Raw genomic sequence first — 19,909 nt, 5'->3', positions numbered from 1 at the left:
ATAGATTACGACCCAGAAAACAGCAATTTTCCCCCCTTTGTCAGAAGCATTGCTCACGGACTGTGAGGATGAAAATAAGGGAAATGAAAGTAAAGCGAAGCTCCACCTTCTTCTATCGTTAAATTTATAGCTTGCTGATGGGACCTTTCTGGGAATGAAAAACAAACCAAAAACTAAGCATCAAATCAAATTTCCAAAGTTGAAAAATGTTTTTTTTTGTTCTATCCTAGGGTGCACTGTGAGTACACTAACAAACAAAAATAGAGGATGTGTTTTTTTTTTTTTTGAGACGGCAAACTTTAAATTAACAACCATTTTCTTTAACTGCAGATTTGGCAACTATCAGTTATTTCAAGTTCAGCAATTTGTTTGGCAATTCATGATGTTGTTTCAGCAAGACTGAGTCACATGCAATGCAGCACGTGATACGATCAATTTACTGAGAGAAACATTTGACGAATGAATAGTTTCACAAAATGGCCCTACAACTGGCCACCTTGTTCATGTAATTTAACCCCATTAGATTATTTTATTTGAGGATATGTAAAGTCGCATGTCTATGCTGATAAACCAGACACACTAGACCAATTGGAAGACAACATTGGATGTATTATTGCCGAAATATAACCTAATTTAATGCGTAGAGTTGTGAAAATTGAACCTCTAGATTATGCCATATATGCACTAGCTGCGAGGGCCATATGCTCAAAATTGGATTTAAAGTATAAATACCAACAATTAATCTTTGGAATAAACCACATATTTTGATAATAAAAATATTTTTCTGATTTATTTTAATTTAAAGTTTGCCGCCTCTGAAAAAGCACCATGTAACAATGACGCGTTTGTTTATGAGGAACTTAAAAATGGTGAGGAAACTGTTCTGCTTACCCGAATGTTCATATTTATGTCTGGCAAGAGAACTTTGCTTGCTAAACATTTTATCACACTGGTCACAAGCATACATGCCTTCTTCAACATCCACCCGATGATTCTTCCATGATCGACGCTTTTTCCGATGAGACTGATCCTCGTCACCTGTGATAGAGTCTTCGAGGTCCAACTGGATTTCTTCTGCTTCCATCTGGTGGACAAAATGAAAGAAGACAAAATGCCGGAATCTTTTTAAGAAACTAAAACGGCTAAAAAAGGGGACCGGGGCAGGTTAGTAGGGAGTTTGTTTTGTTGTTTTATTCCCCCCCCCCCCAAGGTTAAATAAATAAATGCAAAAAAATAAAAAATAAAAAAATAACGGATAAACAAAACAAAAAGTAAATTAAAAAAAGGACGGGATGAGGATGAGGAGGGGTTTAAAAATAAAGATAAAAATGATCTAAATATAATATATACATAAAAACAGGTTCTTGCCCAGAATTTCCCCATGTTAAAAAAAAAAAAAAAATTAAAAGAAAAATCTGTATTAGCTACATATCTGTGATGAAACAAAAATATCATATCCCAAAATTCACGTAACTTGTTCAAATAGTTTTATTTTCATCAAAAAAAGTCATTTTAAAGCAATTAATGGGAATTTGTAAGCATTACAACATATTGTTGAGTTATCTCCCTTTGTTTCTTAAATTTTTTTTCAAAATGGCAAGGGAGACGGTCACTCCTTGGTTACAAATAAAAATTTGATTTCCTTATTTAAAAATAAAACTACTTGATCAATTTACATCATTTCTGGAATATGATATTTTTATTTCACAACGGGGTACGTACATCATATAGATTTTTCTTTGTTTTTAATTATGGCGAGGAGGATTTTGAGCAAGAACAACAACAACAACAAAAAAAGAAATCAAGTTTTACTTTTAATTGTTCAAATTTTTTTTTAATCTATAATAACAACAGAAGTAAACAGAAACACATAATTTAAAATAAAATACATTCCTAGTTATTTTTACTCAATAACCTTTTCAAATAAATAGTTTGTAAAGAAAATAAAAAAAGGAACTCTTCAAGGTAATTTAAATATTCCCGTTCTATAAGACATTTTTTTTTTTTTTGCATGGGACTATAGGAACATGCCTTTTTAATGTAACACGTATTTAAGCAAACCGCACACACATCAATGCATACACCTTTTAACCAACGCATCAGTTATCGCCCCTGTGGTAACCACCGCTTTGCCCAACAGGTGGCGCTCTCCATTTCCTGTTCCATTTTCTCTCTCTCTTCTTTCTTTTTCCACTGGAGACATGGAGCTGACAACACGTGTTTGCCTTCAATTCAAACCTCAAATGTGAGTGGCACGCAAATTACGTCCACGCCTCGACAGGGCGTTTATCTTTTCTCAAGACAGGTATGAAATTCGTATAAACAAACTCTTACACACACGATGAACTTCCAACGTATGCTTCGACAAATTCTTATTCTTAACGAGCTCTTATTCTTTCTATCTACGTTCTTATTTCTCATGTAAATTCATGTAAATAAATCTGCATTCTTTCACTAATATATGCCGGTATGCTTTCGTCATCGTTATGTGACCTTTGCTTTTTAATCCTTCTACCATTTAATTCATCAAACCTAGATATTCGGGACGGGATCATCAATAACACACGCAGACAATCCTGTCCCCTCTAGAGGAGTCACCACTTATCAAGACCAGAAAGCCACTCGAGGATAAGGGTTAATGAGTAGTCACAGAGACAACACTTCATCTAGGCTTTACTTGTACCCTGTCGAACATTTTCTCTTAAAGAATTGGAGGGTCATCTCTCACCTCTAGAATTAATACAAAAAAAAAAAAAAAAAAAAGGAAAAGGAGACAGAAAAAAAAAAAAGAAAAAGTCTTTTTCCGAAGACATTTTTTAAATGTTGAAAGTCTCAATTTACTACATAAAAAAAAACACAATTTTTATTCCGTTTAAAATTTCCATCTTTTTTTTTTTTTTTTTGGTTTCGGTTGTTTTGTTTTTATCGTATATGTCAACCATTATTTAAATGTTGAATCCAGTAATTTCGGGAGAAGTTTTTATGCCTTATATATTTATTTCTGATGTTTTGAAAAGTTGTCTGTAAAAAAATAGACATTCAGTAATATTTTTTTTTTTTTTTTGTAAAACCAGTTGTTTTTCTTCTTCACTTGCAACGTATTTGAACATAAAATGAAAACTAAAATTATATAAAAAATACAAAAAAAAAAAAAAAAAAAAATCATTTCACGCTTAAAACAAAATGCATTTATGTAACTGTTTGGTGTAAAATTTGTTAATATCATCTTGCAACAAGCACCAAACATTTTTAATGAAATTAGCATCCCCCGATAGAGACACCTCAGGTGATTGACGATAAACCAATCCCTTTTCAAAGAGAACAAGATAAAGCTTGGATCTTTGTTCTAGATTTTCATCTTCAATACAGAGACTGTTGGACATCCACTATTGAAATTTGGTGGAAAAGTCGGCAACTTCAGGGGAGAGCTTCTATAAAAAACTGTTTAGCCACGTACACACAGACTTATGGTATTATCTCCCACTACAGGAAGATGAGGCACAAAGGTGAGAGGTGGGGGGTAGAAAAGTTAGTACACAGAGGTAGTGCAATAAAATGCCTGAACAGCCCTATCTATATTCCTCGATAGGGACACTTCAGGTGACTGCTGATAAACCAATCCCTTTTCACGAAACAAAACTAAAGCCTGGCAAGTTGACCCCCTCAGCCCTGAACTCAAACTGATCAGAACAAATATCGGACCAACAAAGCAGGGCCAGCTGATGCTGCTGCAGCCCCTCCCCTTTTGGTTGAACTGACTGTCGAAGAATTATCTTCAATTGGCAAGGGAACAGAGTTATACAAAACACTTACCTGTCTCCACGACTTCTTTCGTAGCCTCTTTGGTTTCTTGGTGCCATCAGGGTTGGTCTCTAGCTCTTCGCCACTCAGCATACCCATATTAAGGGATGGGTGGTGACCACCTTCCGACAACCCATTAGTCATTCGGGGAGACATGCCATCATCATCATCATCATCATCAGAATCGTCGTCATCATCATCATCATCCTCGTCTGAAAGGCATTCATCCTCACTTTTCTCGTGGAACTGGCTTTCATCAATAACCAGCGAACGTCCATTGATGCTGTCCATTGAATCATCGCTGGACAGAGACGAATCATCAACAGACTTGTTATCTTTGCGGTGACCCGCCTTCTGCTTGTGGTCATCAAGGGCACCTGCTGTGAGCTTTCCGGCCGGTAGATAAGGGCTTGAGGCAGCGAGCGCCTTCAGGGACAGAGGCATCCGGTTTGGAATGGGACTAGACTGGGAACCTTTCAGTAACGAGCTGGCGTCTTGGACAGGTTTATTGACAATCATTCCTTCCTGTTTCATGTATTTGTAGATGGCCGACCCTTGGAAACTTCCGGGGGACATCTTGCTGTTCTCCAACATCTCCTGCTTAACTGCTGATGATCGACAACTCAAGTTTAACACCTGATCGTCAAAATTTTGAACCGGTACAGGAAGAGGGTGAGAGCTATAGTTACTATTGTTAATGTTTGGTTTGTGTCCACTGTGGGCCTTCGGGGGTTCTCGCTTTAGGCTAAGATCCAACGGTTGGTCCTGGTTGCTGCTGCTGTCGGTGTTATTGCTGAACAAGGCATCTCGGGTTTCATGGCCAGCGCTAAACTGGCCGTTGACTTTTGTATGAGAATGTGCAGGAAATGTAGGTGATGAAGACTTAGGAATTCCAGAATGAACTTGGACAGAATTATTGAAGTTTGGAACATTGGGGATGTATGTGGAATTAGCTGGTTTCCCCGGCTCTTTCCAGGTCGACGTGGGCGTGCTCGACTCCTCATGCTGCTTGAAACGGGCCATGGAGGGGAAGTAGGGCACATTCTTGCCTTTCTTGCGGTCGCGGGCTCGCATGTTCTGAAACCACACCTGAACGACACGCTTAGGAAAGCCAATCTCATTGCCGATCTTGATCAGGTCGTGCTTGCGCGGTCGAGGATTTATCTGGTAGTATTTTTTGAGTATCTGCAGTTGCTCATCGCTTATCAAGGAACGCATGCGGAATTTCTTGTCGAGGTTCTCCTCTTTGAAGATCTCCTCCGTGTCATCCTCGTCTGTGCCATTGCAAATGCTACCATTGGGAGTCTCCCGTTTGATGGTATCTGAAGACGAGGTTGTGCTGCTCGGACTGTTACAGGAGGCTACTTCCAGATTGGCCACTCTATGCACGATGTCTTTGTTGGACTTGCACAGGTACCGTTCGTGTTGGTGCAGATCAACGGGGCTGCGGAAACTAGATGCACAAAATCGGCATGTGAGATCCACATCCTTGGAATCGATCGAGTTGGAGGGAGGCAATATGGGTGAGTCAGAGTCTTTTTCCCGGGGCGTCGAAGTCGATACACAATCTTTGGTGTCTTCGGTCTTGACAACAACATACTCTTTGGAAACCTCACTCGGGTCTATGGGTTCGGTTTTGATGCTAACAGGGGAGGGAGAGGTCACTTGATCCTGTTGGGTTGGCTGTTGAGCAGGCAGGACAGGACTTTCTGATTTCTTGACCATGACCATGGATAACGGCTGTGTGTTGCTGTTGACATCGGGGGAGAGTTTGGGGATTTTGGGGAGAGGTGGCGGTAGGGGTGGTGGTGGTGGCGGTTTCTGGCCAAGCACCGATTTGTGGGGGTTTGAGTGGGCGACAGTTTGGTTAGTGACCGGTGGAACTCTGTCGGCAGTGGTGCTCTCCTTAGGAGAGTAGACAGAGTACGACACGAACGGGGAGCCTCCGTTGAGGTGGGTGGTGTAGAATGTTGGAAGGCCAGAAGTGGGGTGATCAAACTGGATGAATTGCGGAGGGAGGGTGCCTGAGGAGTTTTGTAGCGAAAGATTCGGCTGACTGTGCCCGTTTTTCGTGACTGGCGGGTACATTGCATCACTGTTGCTGCCACTGTTATTGGTGTCGAGGCGACGCCCTTTGACGTTCATCACCCAGCATTTCTTGGAGGTCATGTGGCTGCTGTAGGAGCCGGAGTGGCTGAACCGTTTCCGACAATTGGAACACTCAAACGGCTTTTCCCCAGAATGAATCCGGATGTGTTCTTTCAGGTGATGCTTGAATTTAAAAGCCTTGCCGCACTGCTCGCACTTGAACTTGCGAAGGTCTGTGCTCTCATCATGACTTATCATATGACGTTGCAGCCTGTACACGTTGGCAAAGGTCTTCTTGCAGACATTGCAGGTCTGGGAAGTCGCCGAGTGCAGTGCCATGTGATTGTCAAGATGCGATTTGAGCAAGAAGGTTTCTTCGCATTTTGGACACATGAATTTCACGGTCTTTTCCGAGTGCATCGTCTTTATGTGGGTGCGGAGGGCTGACGTCCGGTTGAACGATTCGCTGCAGTGAGCACACTTGAGAACTAGCTCATCATCAGTGTTGTTCAAGGAATCTGCAAAGATGAAGAGAAAAAGAAAATGAGGTCAGTTAGATTAATACAAGTAACTTTGCTGGAGTGAAGAAGAAGAAGCAGTTGTCATCGAAGCAATATTTATTTTTTCATTATTCATAAAGAGAATGAAACCACATTTATTCAATAAATATGTAATTCAAAATTTTACAAAATATGGACATTAGATTTGAAATAGAGATCTTTCTAATCACCAAATAAAAAAAAATAATCTATATTTAGAACTTTAAGAAAGCAGCTTATGATATTATATTCTTATCAAACCTAAACAAGGCACGTTACTACAAGATTATTGTTTCGATCATCAAATTTATAAATTAAAAAAAAAAAAATAAATAAAAAAAAAATACATATATCTAGGCTCTATGGACAAATTTATCTTTACTCTGTAGAGGTAGAATTGAACCCCAGATGCCCAGTTACAAGACTGGAGTGATCTTGGCGTCACACCCCCATAGAAGTAGAGTCGCCAGCTTTCATGAGAGGCGAGAACGAGCTACTTAAACAAGACATTCACGGCAACGGGTGTGCTTTTAAATATACGTCATCTCGCTGACACTTTACATACTTGACCTTTGACAACTAAATATTTTCATTTACTAGCAAAATAAAAATATTACTAGCCAAACCCACGTGATTTTTGGAATATGAGATTTTCGTTCTGTGATGATTATGTACAGAATAAAGTTTTTTTTTCTGTGTTTTTTAATAAGTGTAATTCTAATTATGCAACTAATTTTATGTTGATACTTGAAAGTATAAACATTCTAATTTCTTCAGATGTTTTTTTAAACAGCCTTCGTTAAAAAAATACGAGTATATTGTTCTATTAAACTTTTATTGTTTAAATAATTTAACTTTGTTTAAAAAAAAAAAAAAACCTGAAAAGATATTTTTCACTCAGTAATGAGCTTTGGAAGATTGTCAGTGAAAGAAACACAATCGCCAAAAGATAAGCGTTTCATTATTTCTAGTCGCCATTTTGAAAACTCACTCGCAAATGCGACTGTTTCACTCGCAATGTAAAGCCCTGTAAAGATAAATTCTAAATATCAGAAAAGCAAGCTTAGGATGTTCCTTTAAATAATAGTGATTGTAGATCAAAATCAATTCACGAGGGAATCCTGTATGGTGCGCCATTTATAGATCAAGGTGGTTGAGGAAGTGTCGTGTGGTGGGACGAATTGCTCTGTGACAGTCGGATGGAAAAAAGACCGGCATATTTTAATTAATTGTCGGAAGTACTCTGCCAATACTGCTACCAGTCCCATTAATATATTTTGTTTTTTTCAAATTTAGCCAATAACTTACACACAAAAAAGAATTTGTAAAATCTAATATATAAAAGGCTATATATCTGTGTCTCCATATTTTCAAACTCACTATAAATTTTGTACATAAATCTTAGTTTATTTTTAATTTTTAATCATTTCATATGCGTGTCATGTTGGTACAGGGGTAATTTCACCAGTTTTGAATGTTATAGTTTCGGTTTCAATTCTAGCTGATGGCACCCAAGTACATTTTTTTTTTTTTTTTTTTTTGCTTTTGAAATCACGACTATAATAATAATATATGAAATCTGGACAAATTAAAATATCATATTTAAGCGTATTTTACGATAGGTGACCCCCCCCCCCGACCTCCCTCGCCAGTAAAGAATAATGTACCATTCACCACAATATAACATTTTTAAAATCATAATATTTGAAATTCTCCAGTAATTTAAAAAATATTTTTTTTTTACTCCTATTCACCCAAAACAAGGCACCTTGTCACCGAAATGTAAGGGGGCGACTGTTAATTGAGAACCATGTCTATAGGGACAATCTTGCTGTGATGTTGCTTGGACACATAACTACGGTTCATGTATATGTAAGGCAAATGAAGAGTTGGAAATACGAACTCATTGCAAACACTTACCGGTTTACTTGCCAACTCCAACTCTGTCACCAATTGCTGCTATCCGACACGAACGTCTAGTATTGTACTTATTAAACTAAACCTAAGCTATATTATTATTTCTGTGTATTTCCACTTGGTGATGCAACACACTTGAAGTAAAAAGTTATGCAGCAAGATATTTGTTCACATTACATTTAATAGGTAAATAAAATAAATAAATTCAACTTCCTATTTCAACCTTAATATACATTAAGTGTATACTCCTGGTGTTACCTGGGATGTAGCAGTGTTATTTCAGTTTTTTTTATCTTTAAACTTATACAAAAAAAAAAAAAAAAAGAAAAAAAAAAAGAAAATTTTTAGTTGAAAAGGTAGATAACTCCTATTATAATCTCCAATTTAAAATGAGTTGACCCCCCCCTCTTTTCCATTATTTGAGAAAAGCCAAGGAAAAGAATTTATCTATTAACGTGTCATGTGATTTTCGATACTGAAATTAAAATACTTTCAGATATTACCAATTTCCTTCCGCAGCAATTTCTAAAGTATTATTAAATGAAAGAATCTATATATTAATACTGTAGTACCTTTACCGTACGTTAGCGTGTCACGATTTCCAGATTATCAATTATTCCATCAGGAGATCCTATTTATTAAAAAGGAGGATAGCAGGTAATAACATACTACAAACATTAAATTAGTATATAGATATGCTAATTTAATGTTTGTAGTATGTTATTACCTTCTATCCTCCTTTTTAATAAATAGGATCTCCCAATCACCGAAGACGCAATGTAAAAAAAAACAAAAAAAAAAACAAAAAAAAAAACATGAGGTTGCTTTTGGGCCGTACATGAAGCTAAAATATATCTTTTTAGTAATCTGGCTAGGATCCAAGGATAATATCTGTTCCAAAGATGATATACTGATATCGTGGGGTTTCCGTTCACACCAGGCATCCATACAATGGAAATATGTCATAGACTCCTATTAGGATATTCGAGATAAACTGTAATAACTAGATATATTCTGACACTGCATTAACCAGATTACTTAGATAAATAATTTTACAGTTTTAACAAAAGGGCTACAATAATATCACAGGGTCTCAATTACTGCTGAACGTCCATAGAATGTCCAGCAGCAATATATTACACATGAAAGATGCTGGCGTGGAATTTTCACAGGTCCCACGAGTATATCAGAATTATAATTCTACAATAGCAAATTTCGGTAATTATTCGGATTCTTCAGAATACAGTCCTCTTTCTTGAATATTTCACATTTTGATTAAATTTACCCCCCCCCCATTTTATTTCTTTTACGCATTTATTCTTTGTTTATAATAAATTTTAAAATTCAGACTAGAATTTTCCACAAGGACCCGTCACATAGTGGATGAAGTATTTGGCAAAATTCAGTTATAAATTTTTTTTACATAGGCATCACCACATTATCAAGGCCAAGAGGCCACTCAAGGATAAGGGTTAAAGAGTGTACAGTAGAAATTGCACAATATAGTAATCATTAGTAATGACAATTTGGTAAATTTGATAACTTATATGGAACGGCTCATCAAGAACTTATTTACGTTAGACTTGAAGACAACCATATTGTAGTCAGCCTGAAAGCAGGAAAACGGAAGACAATTCCACAGGCGTGCAGTTCTAAGAAAGAAGCTTTGTTCATGGAATCTATGTTTAGGTTTAGGCACAGATAAAGAGTGGGGGGAATTATTGATAGTGTTTACAGCTAGACGAGTGTTTCTTGTGAAAGTTTGGCGAGGGGGGACCATAGATTGAAGCTCAGTCGAACACTTTCCATGAAAATAACGATACATCAGAGACAAACTCGCAACATCTCTTCTGTGAGATAGAAGTTGCAAGGAAGAGAAAAGGACATCTACGAGGCTACGAAGTCTATTTTGAACTCTATCAAGGCAGGCCAAGTCCTTTCTAGTAGCTCCTGCCCAGATGTGGCAACAGTATTCCATCCTTGGACGTACCTGGCTCTTATTACACTCTTCTGGAGGTTGAAGGTTTAATTCTCAATGTGGGCGAAACTCAAAGTACTATTGCAAATTACTTAGGACTTCTACCCAGTCAGGACAAACGTATGCTATCCAAGTGGATAGATAAAGGATTCTGTTTGAAATTCTTTACAGATTCTAGAGTTCAACAGAAAGATTCAAGAATTTGACAAGATACATCTGAAGAAGGTTGGAGGTTAGATCGACTGAAACGGGGAAAATAACACTCGAGATGAGAACAGTAGTCCGAAGAATTTAAATAACATGAATAATCAATCCTCATCTCAAAAATTTAGAAAAGTAATAAATTTCAGGTACTAAAAGGATGGACCATATGATGGTTGCCAAAATCAGTAATGGAACTGGTGCTATGAAACCATGAACTTGGCACTCCCAGGTCTCCCCAGTTTATATCCAGTATCCACTTTAGCACTTCCGCTTCTCATAGGATTGAATAAAACTACCCCATCTCCATCAACCATTTTTTTTTGGGGGGGGGGGCATGTTTGTTATTTCTCTTTCTTATAAATCCTGCCCATGATATCACAGGTGAAAAGAACAGATGGTCAACAGATTGTTTTGGGTGGAAATTTGAAGAAAGGAGGGAGGTTGTTTTGGTTGTTTTTTTTTTTTTTTTCTTTTTCTTGGACTGCTAAAATATATGATGTGAGAAAAAAAAAAAAATGGAAGATTGCAGATTGACTGACTATGGAGCCACAGCTGAAACTGAGACCATCTGGTCTAAAAGCAAAACCACCTGACTTGTATAGGAATTAACTCTAGAGGGTCAGGTAGTTTAGGAGAGATACTTAGTTAAAAAAAAAAGAAAAAAAAAAAGATTGTAAGTTAATTTAATTTTTAATTTATTTACACATTTTTAAACTTATATAGAAAATAAAATTAAACTTTAGTTGTAAGGGAAATAACCCCTATTACAATCTTCAGCTTAAAATACAAGTTATTCTCTAGTACATCAAATTAAGCTAAGGAAAATAATTTTTGCTTTTAGTAGTGTGTATAATATTATATCTATAATTTTATTAATTATAAACACCTAAAACAACATGGCTGCCCACATTCCCAATTTACAAAAATCTTAGTTGAAAATACAAAAATTGTTCATATGGCTCGAAACGTAAAAAGACTAAAAATACTGGAAACACTGTATATAAAAACTAAACAGCCAAAAATTAACGATGTAAATTTGAAAACGGTAACAACATTTCCTGGTTATGTAACCATCCAATAAATGTATATGTACACATATATGTATACCTGTATATATGTTGTAATTTAAATTTATAAATTAATAAAAAAAAAAAAAAAGTAAATTCGATACCGTTTTCTGAATAACACTTTTAAAACATTGTACATTTATTTTAGTCACGTTCTTAAATTAAATTTTAATTTTTTTTTTTTTTTTTTTTTTTTACACACGAGTCACTTCATTATTTCAAGTGATTTAAATGTAATTTAAACTGAATATAAAATAAATAAATATAAATAGCATCCTGATTTCAAAACAGTAATCAAAAACTGCCTGAAGATGACTGAAGAAAATCAGTTAAAAGTACTGGAAAAAAAAAATTGACGAAACGACTACAAGACTTTTCTACATAAATTCGACAGACATAAGAATGACCATTCGAAAAATGGAAAAATTATGAAAAAAAAAAAAAAAAAAAAACATTAAGCAAAAACACTCCTTACTATTTTACGATATCGGTCTGAATTTTATTAATTATATTATTTATAACAAATTTACATGGCCGTGACACCGGATATGCTAATGTTTCAGACTAATGGTCGGTTAAAACCAGAAGTCCTCATCAGATGACGTAAATGGTTGCTGATGAAGACTTCTGGTTTTCACCGACCATTTGTCCGAAACATTAGCATGTCCAGTGTCACGGCCATGTAAATTTGTTTATATTAATAAAAATATATCTTGCTTTTCTTTTACTGAGCACTCTTAATAAGCTTGTTAAATTCATTAGTCACTATTGAATCTCCACAGACAAATTTATCTTTAGTTGACCGTTGACATTTTTGCTTACTAGCCAAACCTACATGATTTTTGGAATATGACATCTTTGTTCTGTGACGAGTACGTACATCATAAAAACCATTATGTTTATTTAAATAAATGTAATTCTAAATATGCGCCGAATTTTATGTCAATACTTGAAGGTATATACATTCAAATTTCTCCAGATGTTTTTTTAAACAGCCTTCATTAAAAAAGAAAGAAAAAAAAAAAAAAGGAAAAAAAAAAAAAGAAAAAAAAAAAGAAAAAAGAAAAAAAAGAAAAAAAGAAAAAAAAAGAAAAAAAGAAAAAAAGAAGAAAAAAAGAAAAAAAGAAGAAAAAAAGAAAAAAAGAAGAAAAAAAGAAAAAAAGAAGAAAAAAAGAAGAAAAAAAGAAAAAAAGAAGAAAAAAAGAAAAAAAGAAGAAAAAAGAAAAAAAGAAGAAAAAAAGAAAGGATATTGTTCTATCAAACTTTTTATTGTTTAAATAATTTGACTTTGCTTGTTTGATAATAAAAAAAAAACAGTTGAAAAGATATTTTTCACTCAGTAGTGAACTTTAGAAAGTTGTCGGTGAAAGAAATGCAAAATATAAACGTTTTATTATTTCTAGTCGGCACTTTGAAAAATCACTCACAAATGAGACTGTTTCACTCGCAATGTAGAGCCCTGTTATATATATATATATATATATATATATGAATAAAAAATCAATTCATTTTAAAAATTGCACACGGACTTTATGGACACCCTGTATATATGTATGTCATCTACTGTTTCACTGAATTACAGCTTATCAGTGTGGCTAGATTAGCATCTTTCCATAGCCAGGGATTGAACCTGCAACCATTGTGTTGATAATTGGTAGTTCTAACTTCCTGTCCATGGGATCGGTGCCCACAAATGACCTCATCAAATGTCTATTTAAATAGACACTCGCCTCCTTGAATGGTCCCTAGGCAGTCAAAATTGATGAACCGTTATTAAATTTTTTTTTTAAATTTAAATGGAGGAGTTAACGGTTCACACCTTTCTCAATAGTAGTAATGTTTAGATAATTATAGATCTGACAAGATTCGAACCCTGCATAGCAGATACCATATTTCATGGTATATCTATCAGCAAAGACACACACACAAAGAAAAAAAAAATAAGCTAACTGGTAAAACAACAATAGTTCACAACAGGTTAATAAAGGAAGTCTTTTATTTAATGAGGTTGCGCCAAGAAATCCCCCCCCCCCGAAGTCCAAGAAAGAAAAAAAAAAAGTCTTCAGAAGATTATTAGTAATCGAATATTCCACTTGACTCAAAGACATGAATTTCAGAAATAACTAAAGAGCAGCTGGAAAAAATAAGTCACACATGGAGTTGTGTTTTTTGCTTTCTTGTGACATGATATCCGACACTCTAGACCAGGTGCCCCCCCCCCCCTCAAAGACAGACAGAGAGAAGAAAGAAAAGCGACAGAGACGAAAGGAAAGAGACGGGGAGACACGAGGAAAGAGACGGGGAGACACGAGGAAAGAGACTGGGAGAGAGATACACACACAGATATATAGGCAGAGATAGATATAAACTCAGAGATAGAAGCAGAGAGAGAGAGAGAGAGAGAGAGAGACACACACACACAAGGGAATAAGTGCACTCAGAGAGTGCTACTTCACGCTCTACCCAAGAAATAAAAAAGCTTACACTTAAAGAGTCACACGTGTGAATTGCAGATAAACACACCGGGAAGAATTAACATTATCACAAAATTCTTAATTAAAAACACTTCAAAAGCTGGTGAATATTTGACACTTTAAACTGATATGAGGACAGTTTCCACCAAATTAAAGAAAAAATATCGCGATTCAAAATTATAACAGCTTAAGTTTTGATACCAGACAGATTAGCAAGAACTCTTTTTGGGAGAGGGTGCGCGTTTCCTGAAAAAGGACACTTGCATATGAGAGGGTTTTATCTGATAAGTTCTTTATCGAAATCTTGAGTTTCATTGACACACATACACTTTGCATTTAGACAAACACACACACACACACATACACTAATATATATTATTAGAAGATGTACCCGACGTTGCCCGGTATCAAATTTAACGTTAAATTCTTTAAGTAAAAAAAAAAAAAAAAAAAAAAAAAAAAAACGTAAACAAACCGAGACATGTGCATGCGAGTATTATTTTTTCTCTAAACAGTTCACTTCTTGTAAGTAAAAAAAAAGAAAAAAAAAAAACAAAAAAACTCGAGCTGAACTCGAATCCAAAACAAAGACGGTGTGTCAAGTACGATAACCATTACGCCAGCTTGACATGATCTTTAAAAAATGTTTTCAAACCCATTTATTTTTTACATACTATGAACAATTTGTGCCTGCAGTATTGTGAAAGAGTTAACAGATAAAAATCTGATACCCCGCTCCCAAGTACTAATTCTGCAATTTTGATCCCTGAGCAGCGCTTTTTTCCAGATGAAAACCGATTAAGTTTTCCACATGCCTATATACCAAATTTCAAGTCTGTAGATCAAAAATTCATTGAGTATATAGGTTGAGAAGTGTCCTCACACACGCAAACATACTCACTTTTATAGATATATAAATTATTTCATGTATCCACGTAAAATTTTATATTTTATGTATCAATTACCAGTTTTTATTCCAAGTGCTCAATACCTGAGTTGAGTTAGTTATGAAAATATGGCAATTAAGCTACACAGAATTTTCTGTTTCATCATGAAGACTCTTTAGGCTAATGCCTGCTTATATATATATATATATATATATATATATATATATATGTCTTTGAAGTTTTTAACCTTTAAAACTATACAAAAAAATATTTTTTATCATTCGTTAGAAAACCATCTAGTCAGTAAGTCACCACTTACATAAGTTACTTTTCTACCAAACTGAATATATTTTTTGTGTTTTTATTCAATGTAACATGTTTATTCAGCTCGAAAACCATACAGTGTTTACCGATGTATTCGAAAATTCAAGATAGCGTCTCACACCCTCTTTAACACCGTAAGTTTGGGAAAAGGTGTTATAAATGAAAAAACTATACAAAATACTATTAAACACCCGCCGAATATATGTCAACCTATGTCACGGTAACATATATTGAGCGAGTTTTTAACAGTATTTTATCCGGTTTTTTATTTATAACACCTTTTCCCAAACTTACCGTGTTAAAGAGAGAATCAGACGCCATCTTGAATGTTCCAATACATCGGTAAACACTGTATGGTTTTCGAGCTGAATAAACATATTACATTGAATAAAAAACACGAAAAATATATCCAGTTTGGTAGAAAAGTAACTTATCTTGCCTTTGATAACATTTATTTGTTATATATTTGTTTTTTGACAACTTTTTCGAATCTATGTGTACAGTAATACAAACCCCAAAAATGACTCATGCGCCACCACCGAGAACTAAAACCACAACGTTTAACTTATGATTTAGTTTTTCCTTTGACGTTAATGCCTGAGTTATGAAGGCATGTTTGCTTCAAGGCTAAAAATTAAAACATGAACAAATAGCTAGTACGTTATGCATACATTTTTGTAACGCTGCTATTCAACCTCCACCTGGCAAATTTCATTTTTTTTAATGTTCACACTTTTGCACAGATTTTCCCAAGATAAAACCCAAATATGAAGTTCTGCATGGGTTCAAATACTCTATATATTAAGTTTAATGTCTGTAGACTAAAAACTGACGGAGTAGTTTGGTAGGCAAAATGTTTTAAAACAAATACATAAATATATATAGAAAGAGGTTTGTGTTTACTATAACCTTTTTACACACATATCACAAGTATAAATCATGTAGAATATCTGCATGAATATAATTACACGTAATCGTAAAGATGATCTTCCAATAAGAAAACCGAAAAAAACTAATAGGGAATTAATTAAAATGAATGTTTAAAAGAATATGCAAATTAGCTAGATCTTTTTTACAGATGAATGCAATTCCACGACCAATATATAACAAAGTGTTATTTTCTTTTTAAATAGAGAAAACAGTTTTTTAATATGAATATCAATACACACAATATATATATATATATATATATATATATATATATATATAAAAGAGAGAGAGAGAGAGAGAGAGAGAGAGAGAGAGATTTAAATGAAATTAAAAGCATCTGGTTGAGAACCAAACGCTTTCAGTGGTTGGTACACAGACTTTATTACGTCGCCTGACGAAGACTTTTGGTTATTACTGACAAACTGTCTGAAAAATTAGCATGTCCAGTGTAGCGACTATGTAATATTTGCCTATATTAAATAAAAAAAAAAATTATATTTTGCTCTTTTTTATTATGCACTTTTAATAACTTTGTTTTAATTCCTTCTTGAATACCTTTAACTTGGTATATATATATATATATATATATATAAGTCACAGATTAGAGATCAAGTGAATTATCCTCTCAGATATAACACTAAGATAATACTTTCAGAATGATCCTAGTCAAAAAGGTAAAGCTCAATTGAAACTGGGCAGAATTTGGTTATTTAAAAATGTCCCAAAGGAATTTATTAACATTTGACTTTTAAAATACCACATTGTAATAATTAGTTGGGAAGCAGTCCAGTGTACAGTGTTCACCAGCCTGATAGTTGTTTGAAAGAAACTTGGTTTATAGAAATTACATTTAGGTATATATATATATATATGTATATATATATAAGCATAACTTCAAAAAGGGACAAAAAATAGTAAAGAGGACTATTTAATGCTGAAATTTTATCCCTAAAAAAAAAAAAAAAAAAAAAAAAAGGGGGGGGGGGTCAGTAGGTTCAAGTCCACAAGTAGGTAGCACCGGCTAATTGTTTATTTATTTAATTAGTAAAAGGGAGGTTAGACACATAGGTGACTCCAAGAAAGAAAGAAAATTAACAACTTAGGAAGCTTTTTTTTTTATCACTTGAATCTGTGTGTATATAAGGGTGGGGGTGGAGAAGAAGAGAAACTCATGCCTCCAGGTGACGCTGAGGTCACAGTTAGGTAGGGATACTGTCTCCTACCGGTGGAATTGATATGGGTAAGAAAAAAAAACCCTTCCCTCTCCTTCCGGGATTCTTTGTAGCTTCAATTGAGTGGGTCCCCAAAAAACTGAATAATTTCTGCGACCTTTTAGTCCTTGGGATGGGATGTTTACTGCTTACTGAGGTGCTCAATCTGAGGAATGCCAACGAGGCTGTGGAGGCAATATTTAATTTACTGTTCCTCCTTTAGGGACACTGGCTCAACTCTCCCCACCTTTCGACCTTTTCTCACATCTTCCTGCCATGTGAAGGAAATAAACTACCTGGCTAGATTACACTTAAACACTAAGAGTACCCAATAAAAGACAGAACTTAATTGATCTAAGCAGATATTAAATATACATTCTGATTTTATATATCTGTTAGATAAATCTTGATTATTTTTATGCCTACAGGCACTAATGTTTCATACCTATGCAAGCACTAAACCACTGTTGGCTAACATCTTTCTTCCAGGCAATTAACATAAAAATTGAAGAGAGTTACATAGAAAAGCCATGTTGGAGAACATTCATAGTAAACTGTCAGAGAGTATTCAATGACTGTAAGTTGGGATGTCGCATTATATATATATATATATATATATATATATATATATTAACTGGCAGCCCGACGTTGCCCGGTCGTACAATACGCTTAAACATGATATTTTAATTCATGCAGATTGCGTATGTATTATTATAGATTCAATCCTTTATTGATTATTATATATTATGAGCAATAATGCCCTGGAAAATTCACTTCTGATTAAGGTTTAGTTTTAAAATATGCAAACGAAAAAATGATTTGCGGCGATTTTAAAAAGGTATCTCTCCTTTTATCGTAAATTGAACTCATTAATAAGAAAAAATTAACATAAAATGGTGAGGTACATCCGGACTTGAACAGGAGATCATTCGATCTGTAGTCGAATGCTCTACCACTATGCTATATCTCCAGATTATAATAAATCTGTTCTTTTTTTAAGAAGAAATAATTTGCTGAAATTTTATTATCTCCCTTTGCCCATGTAATATTAAATATTTCTCTGTAAAAATTATTTTTTTTTTTATCTGTAAGAGAAGAAAATTATTTTTAAGATCAGATTTTTTTTTTATTTGATACTTATCGGGTGAATTTCTGTACAAAACATATCTAAGAACACTGCCAGACATATAAATTAGCTTTATGTAAAGTTTTCAAAAGATAAGCTCAGCCGTTTCAGAATCTATGAGGAAGTAACTTACACACACACACACACACAGCGACTTATATATAATAGTAGAGATAAAAATTAGTGAGGGGGCTATTCTAATATTCCCCCCACCCCCGATTCCAATGTAATTACTGATTCATTTTCTTTTTAAATTTCTAAATATAGAATTGATTTGGGGAGGGAGGAGGTATTGTAAAAACCCACTTAATGCGCACATATAATTTCGCAAACATAAAAATACACTTCTAGAAGTGATATATAAATTTTAGTTTTACTAGTAGTTTAAAATCAATAAATATTCTTTTCATTATTAAGAGGAGTCGTGAAAAATTCAGTTTTAAACAAAAACAAGCAAAAAAAAAAAAAAACAATTTAAAAGATCATCTTTTTTTGGCATTGGAAAAAGAACTTTTTCTGATTCCAATCTTCAAATACTTCACATTTTTTTCAATTCCTAATTCTGATTAATCGTCCTTACACTTATATATATATTAGTGTAAAGACGATTAATCAAAATTAGGAATTATATATATATCATATATATATATATACTAGCATTTCAGCCCGGCGTTGCCCGGGTGTTTGGAGGTGTATGCTGAGCAAAAAAAAAAAAAAAAAGAGTAAATTTATTTTTAATTTGACCCCTATTATGACCCCTTAAAATTTATAGTTTCGGGCTCAAATCACTTTATTAAATTAGATCCAGGTTCAAGGAACCTATATCTAAAATTCCAAGTGTCTAGACACAAAATTGTCGGAGGAGTTTGGTAGAGTTCTTAAAGGTCAAATCGTTGAAATTTGACCCCTTAACAGCCAAATTTCTGGCTGACACCCGTCACATCGATTTTCCCAAATCTCAGTACCCGGTATTTCAAATTTCGAGTCTATAGACTAAAAATTGACAGAGTTATTGCGTAGGGAAATGTACACAGACAGACAGACACGTTCACTTTTATAGATATATAGATATATTAGAATCAAGAAGGAAAAAAAACTCTGCACAATGGAAAATTGTTATTTAAATGTAACTTTAGAATATTAATGCAACAAAAAAAAACAAAAAAAAAACAACAGGAACACAATGAACTAGTAAATAGCATAGTCATTCTGCAATTTGACAGCATGCAATCATTTGGGGATTCCTGGAATTAGTCTGCGGCCATACTCTGATGAAAAGGTATCCAATTTCTCTTTAATTTTTATCCAAAGTTTTTACAGATTTTAAATTTTATCATTGCGTATCTGTTGCTTGATGTAATAC

General features: G+C 34.4%; 1 protein-coding gene across 10 annotated transcripts in view; it reads right to left on the bottom strand.

Moving 5' to 3' along the window:
• Window positions 1–19,909, bottom strand: part of LOC145259962 (zinc finger protein 1-like) — a 529,574-nt gene that overhangs the window by 15,674 nt on the left and 493,991 nt on the right. For 9 of the 10 annotated variants that reach the window (XR_013864238.1, XM_080117945.1, XM_080117946.1 and 6 more), the window contains 2 exons: window positions 3,814–6,407; window positions 892–1,084 (listed from right to left, as the gene is read on the bottom strand). Coding sequence is in view for 9 of the 10 variants with exons in the window: in XM_080117945.1 (XP_079974071.1) it covers window positions 892–1,084; window positions 3,814–6,407 (2,787 nt within the window). In the remaining variant the exon portion in view is untranslated. Of the gene's footprint in view, window positions 1–891; window positions 1,085–3,809; window positions 6,408–19,909 lie in introns of all 10 variants that reach the window. The other variant, XM_080117940.1, reaches the window with a different exon arrangement.

This window comes from Euprymna scolopes, chromosome 35 (assembly GCF_053919585.1).
Source record: "Euprymna scolopes isolate OS-2025 chromosome 35, ASM5391958v1, whole genome shotgun sequence".
Taxonomy (NCBI): domain Eukaryota; kingdom Metazoa; phylum Mollusca; class Cephalopoda; order Sepiida; family Sepiolidae; genus Euprymna; species Euprymna scolopes.
Note: the sequence above shows the minus strand (reverse complement) of the source record. Positions and strands in the feature narration are given on the sequence as shown.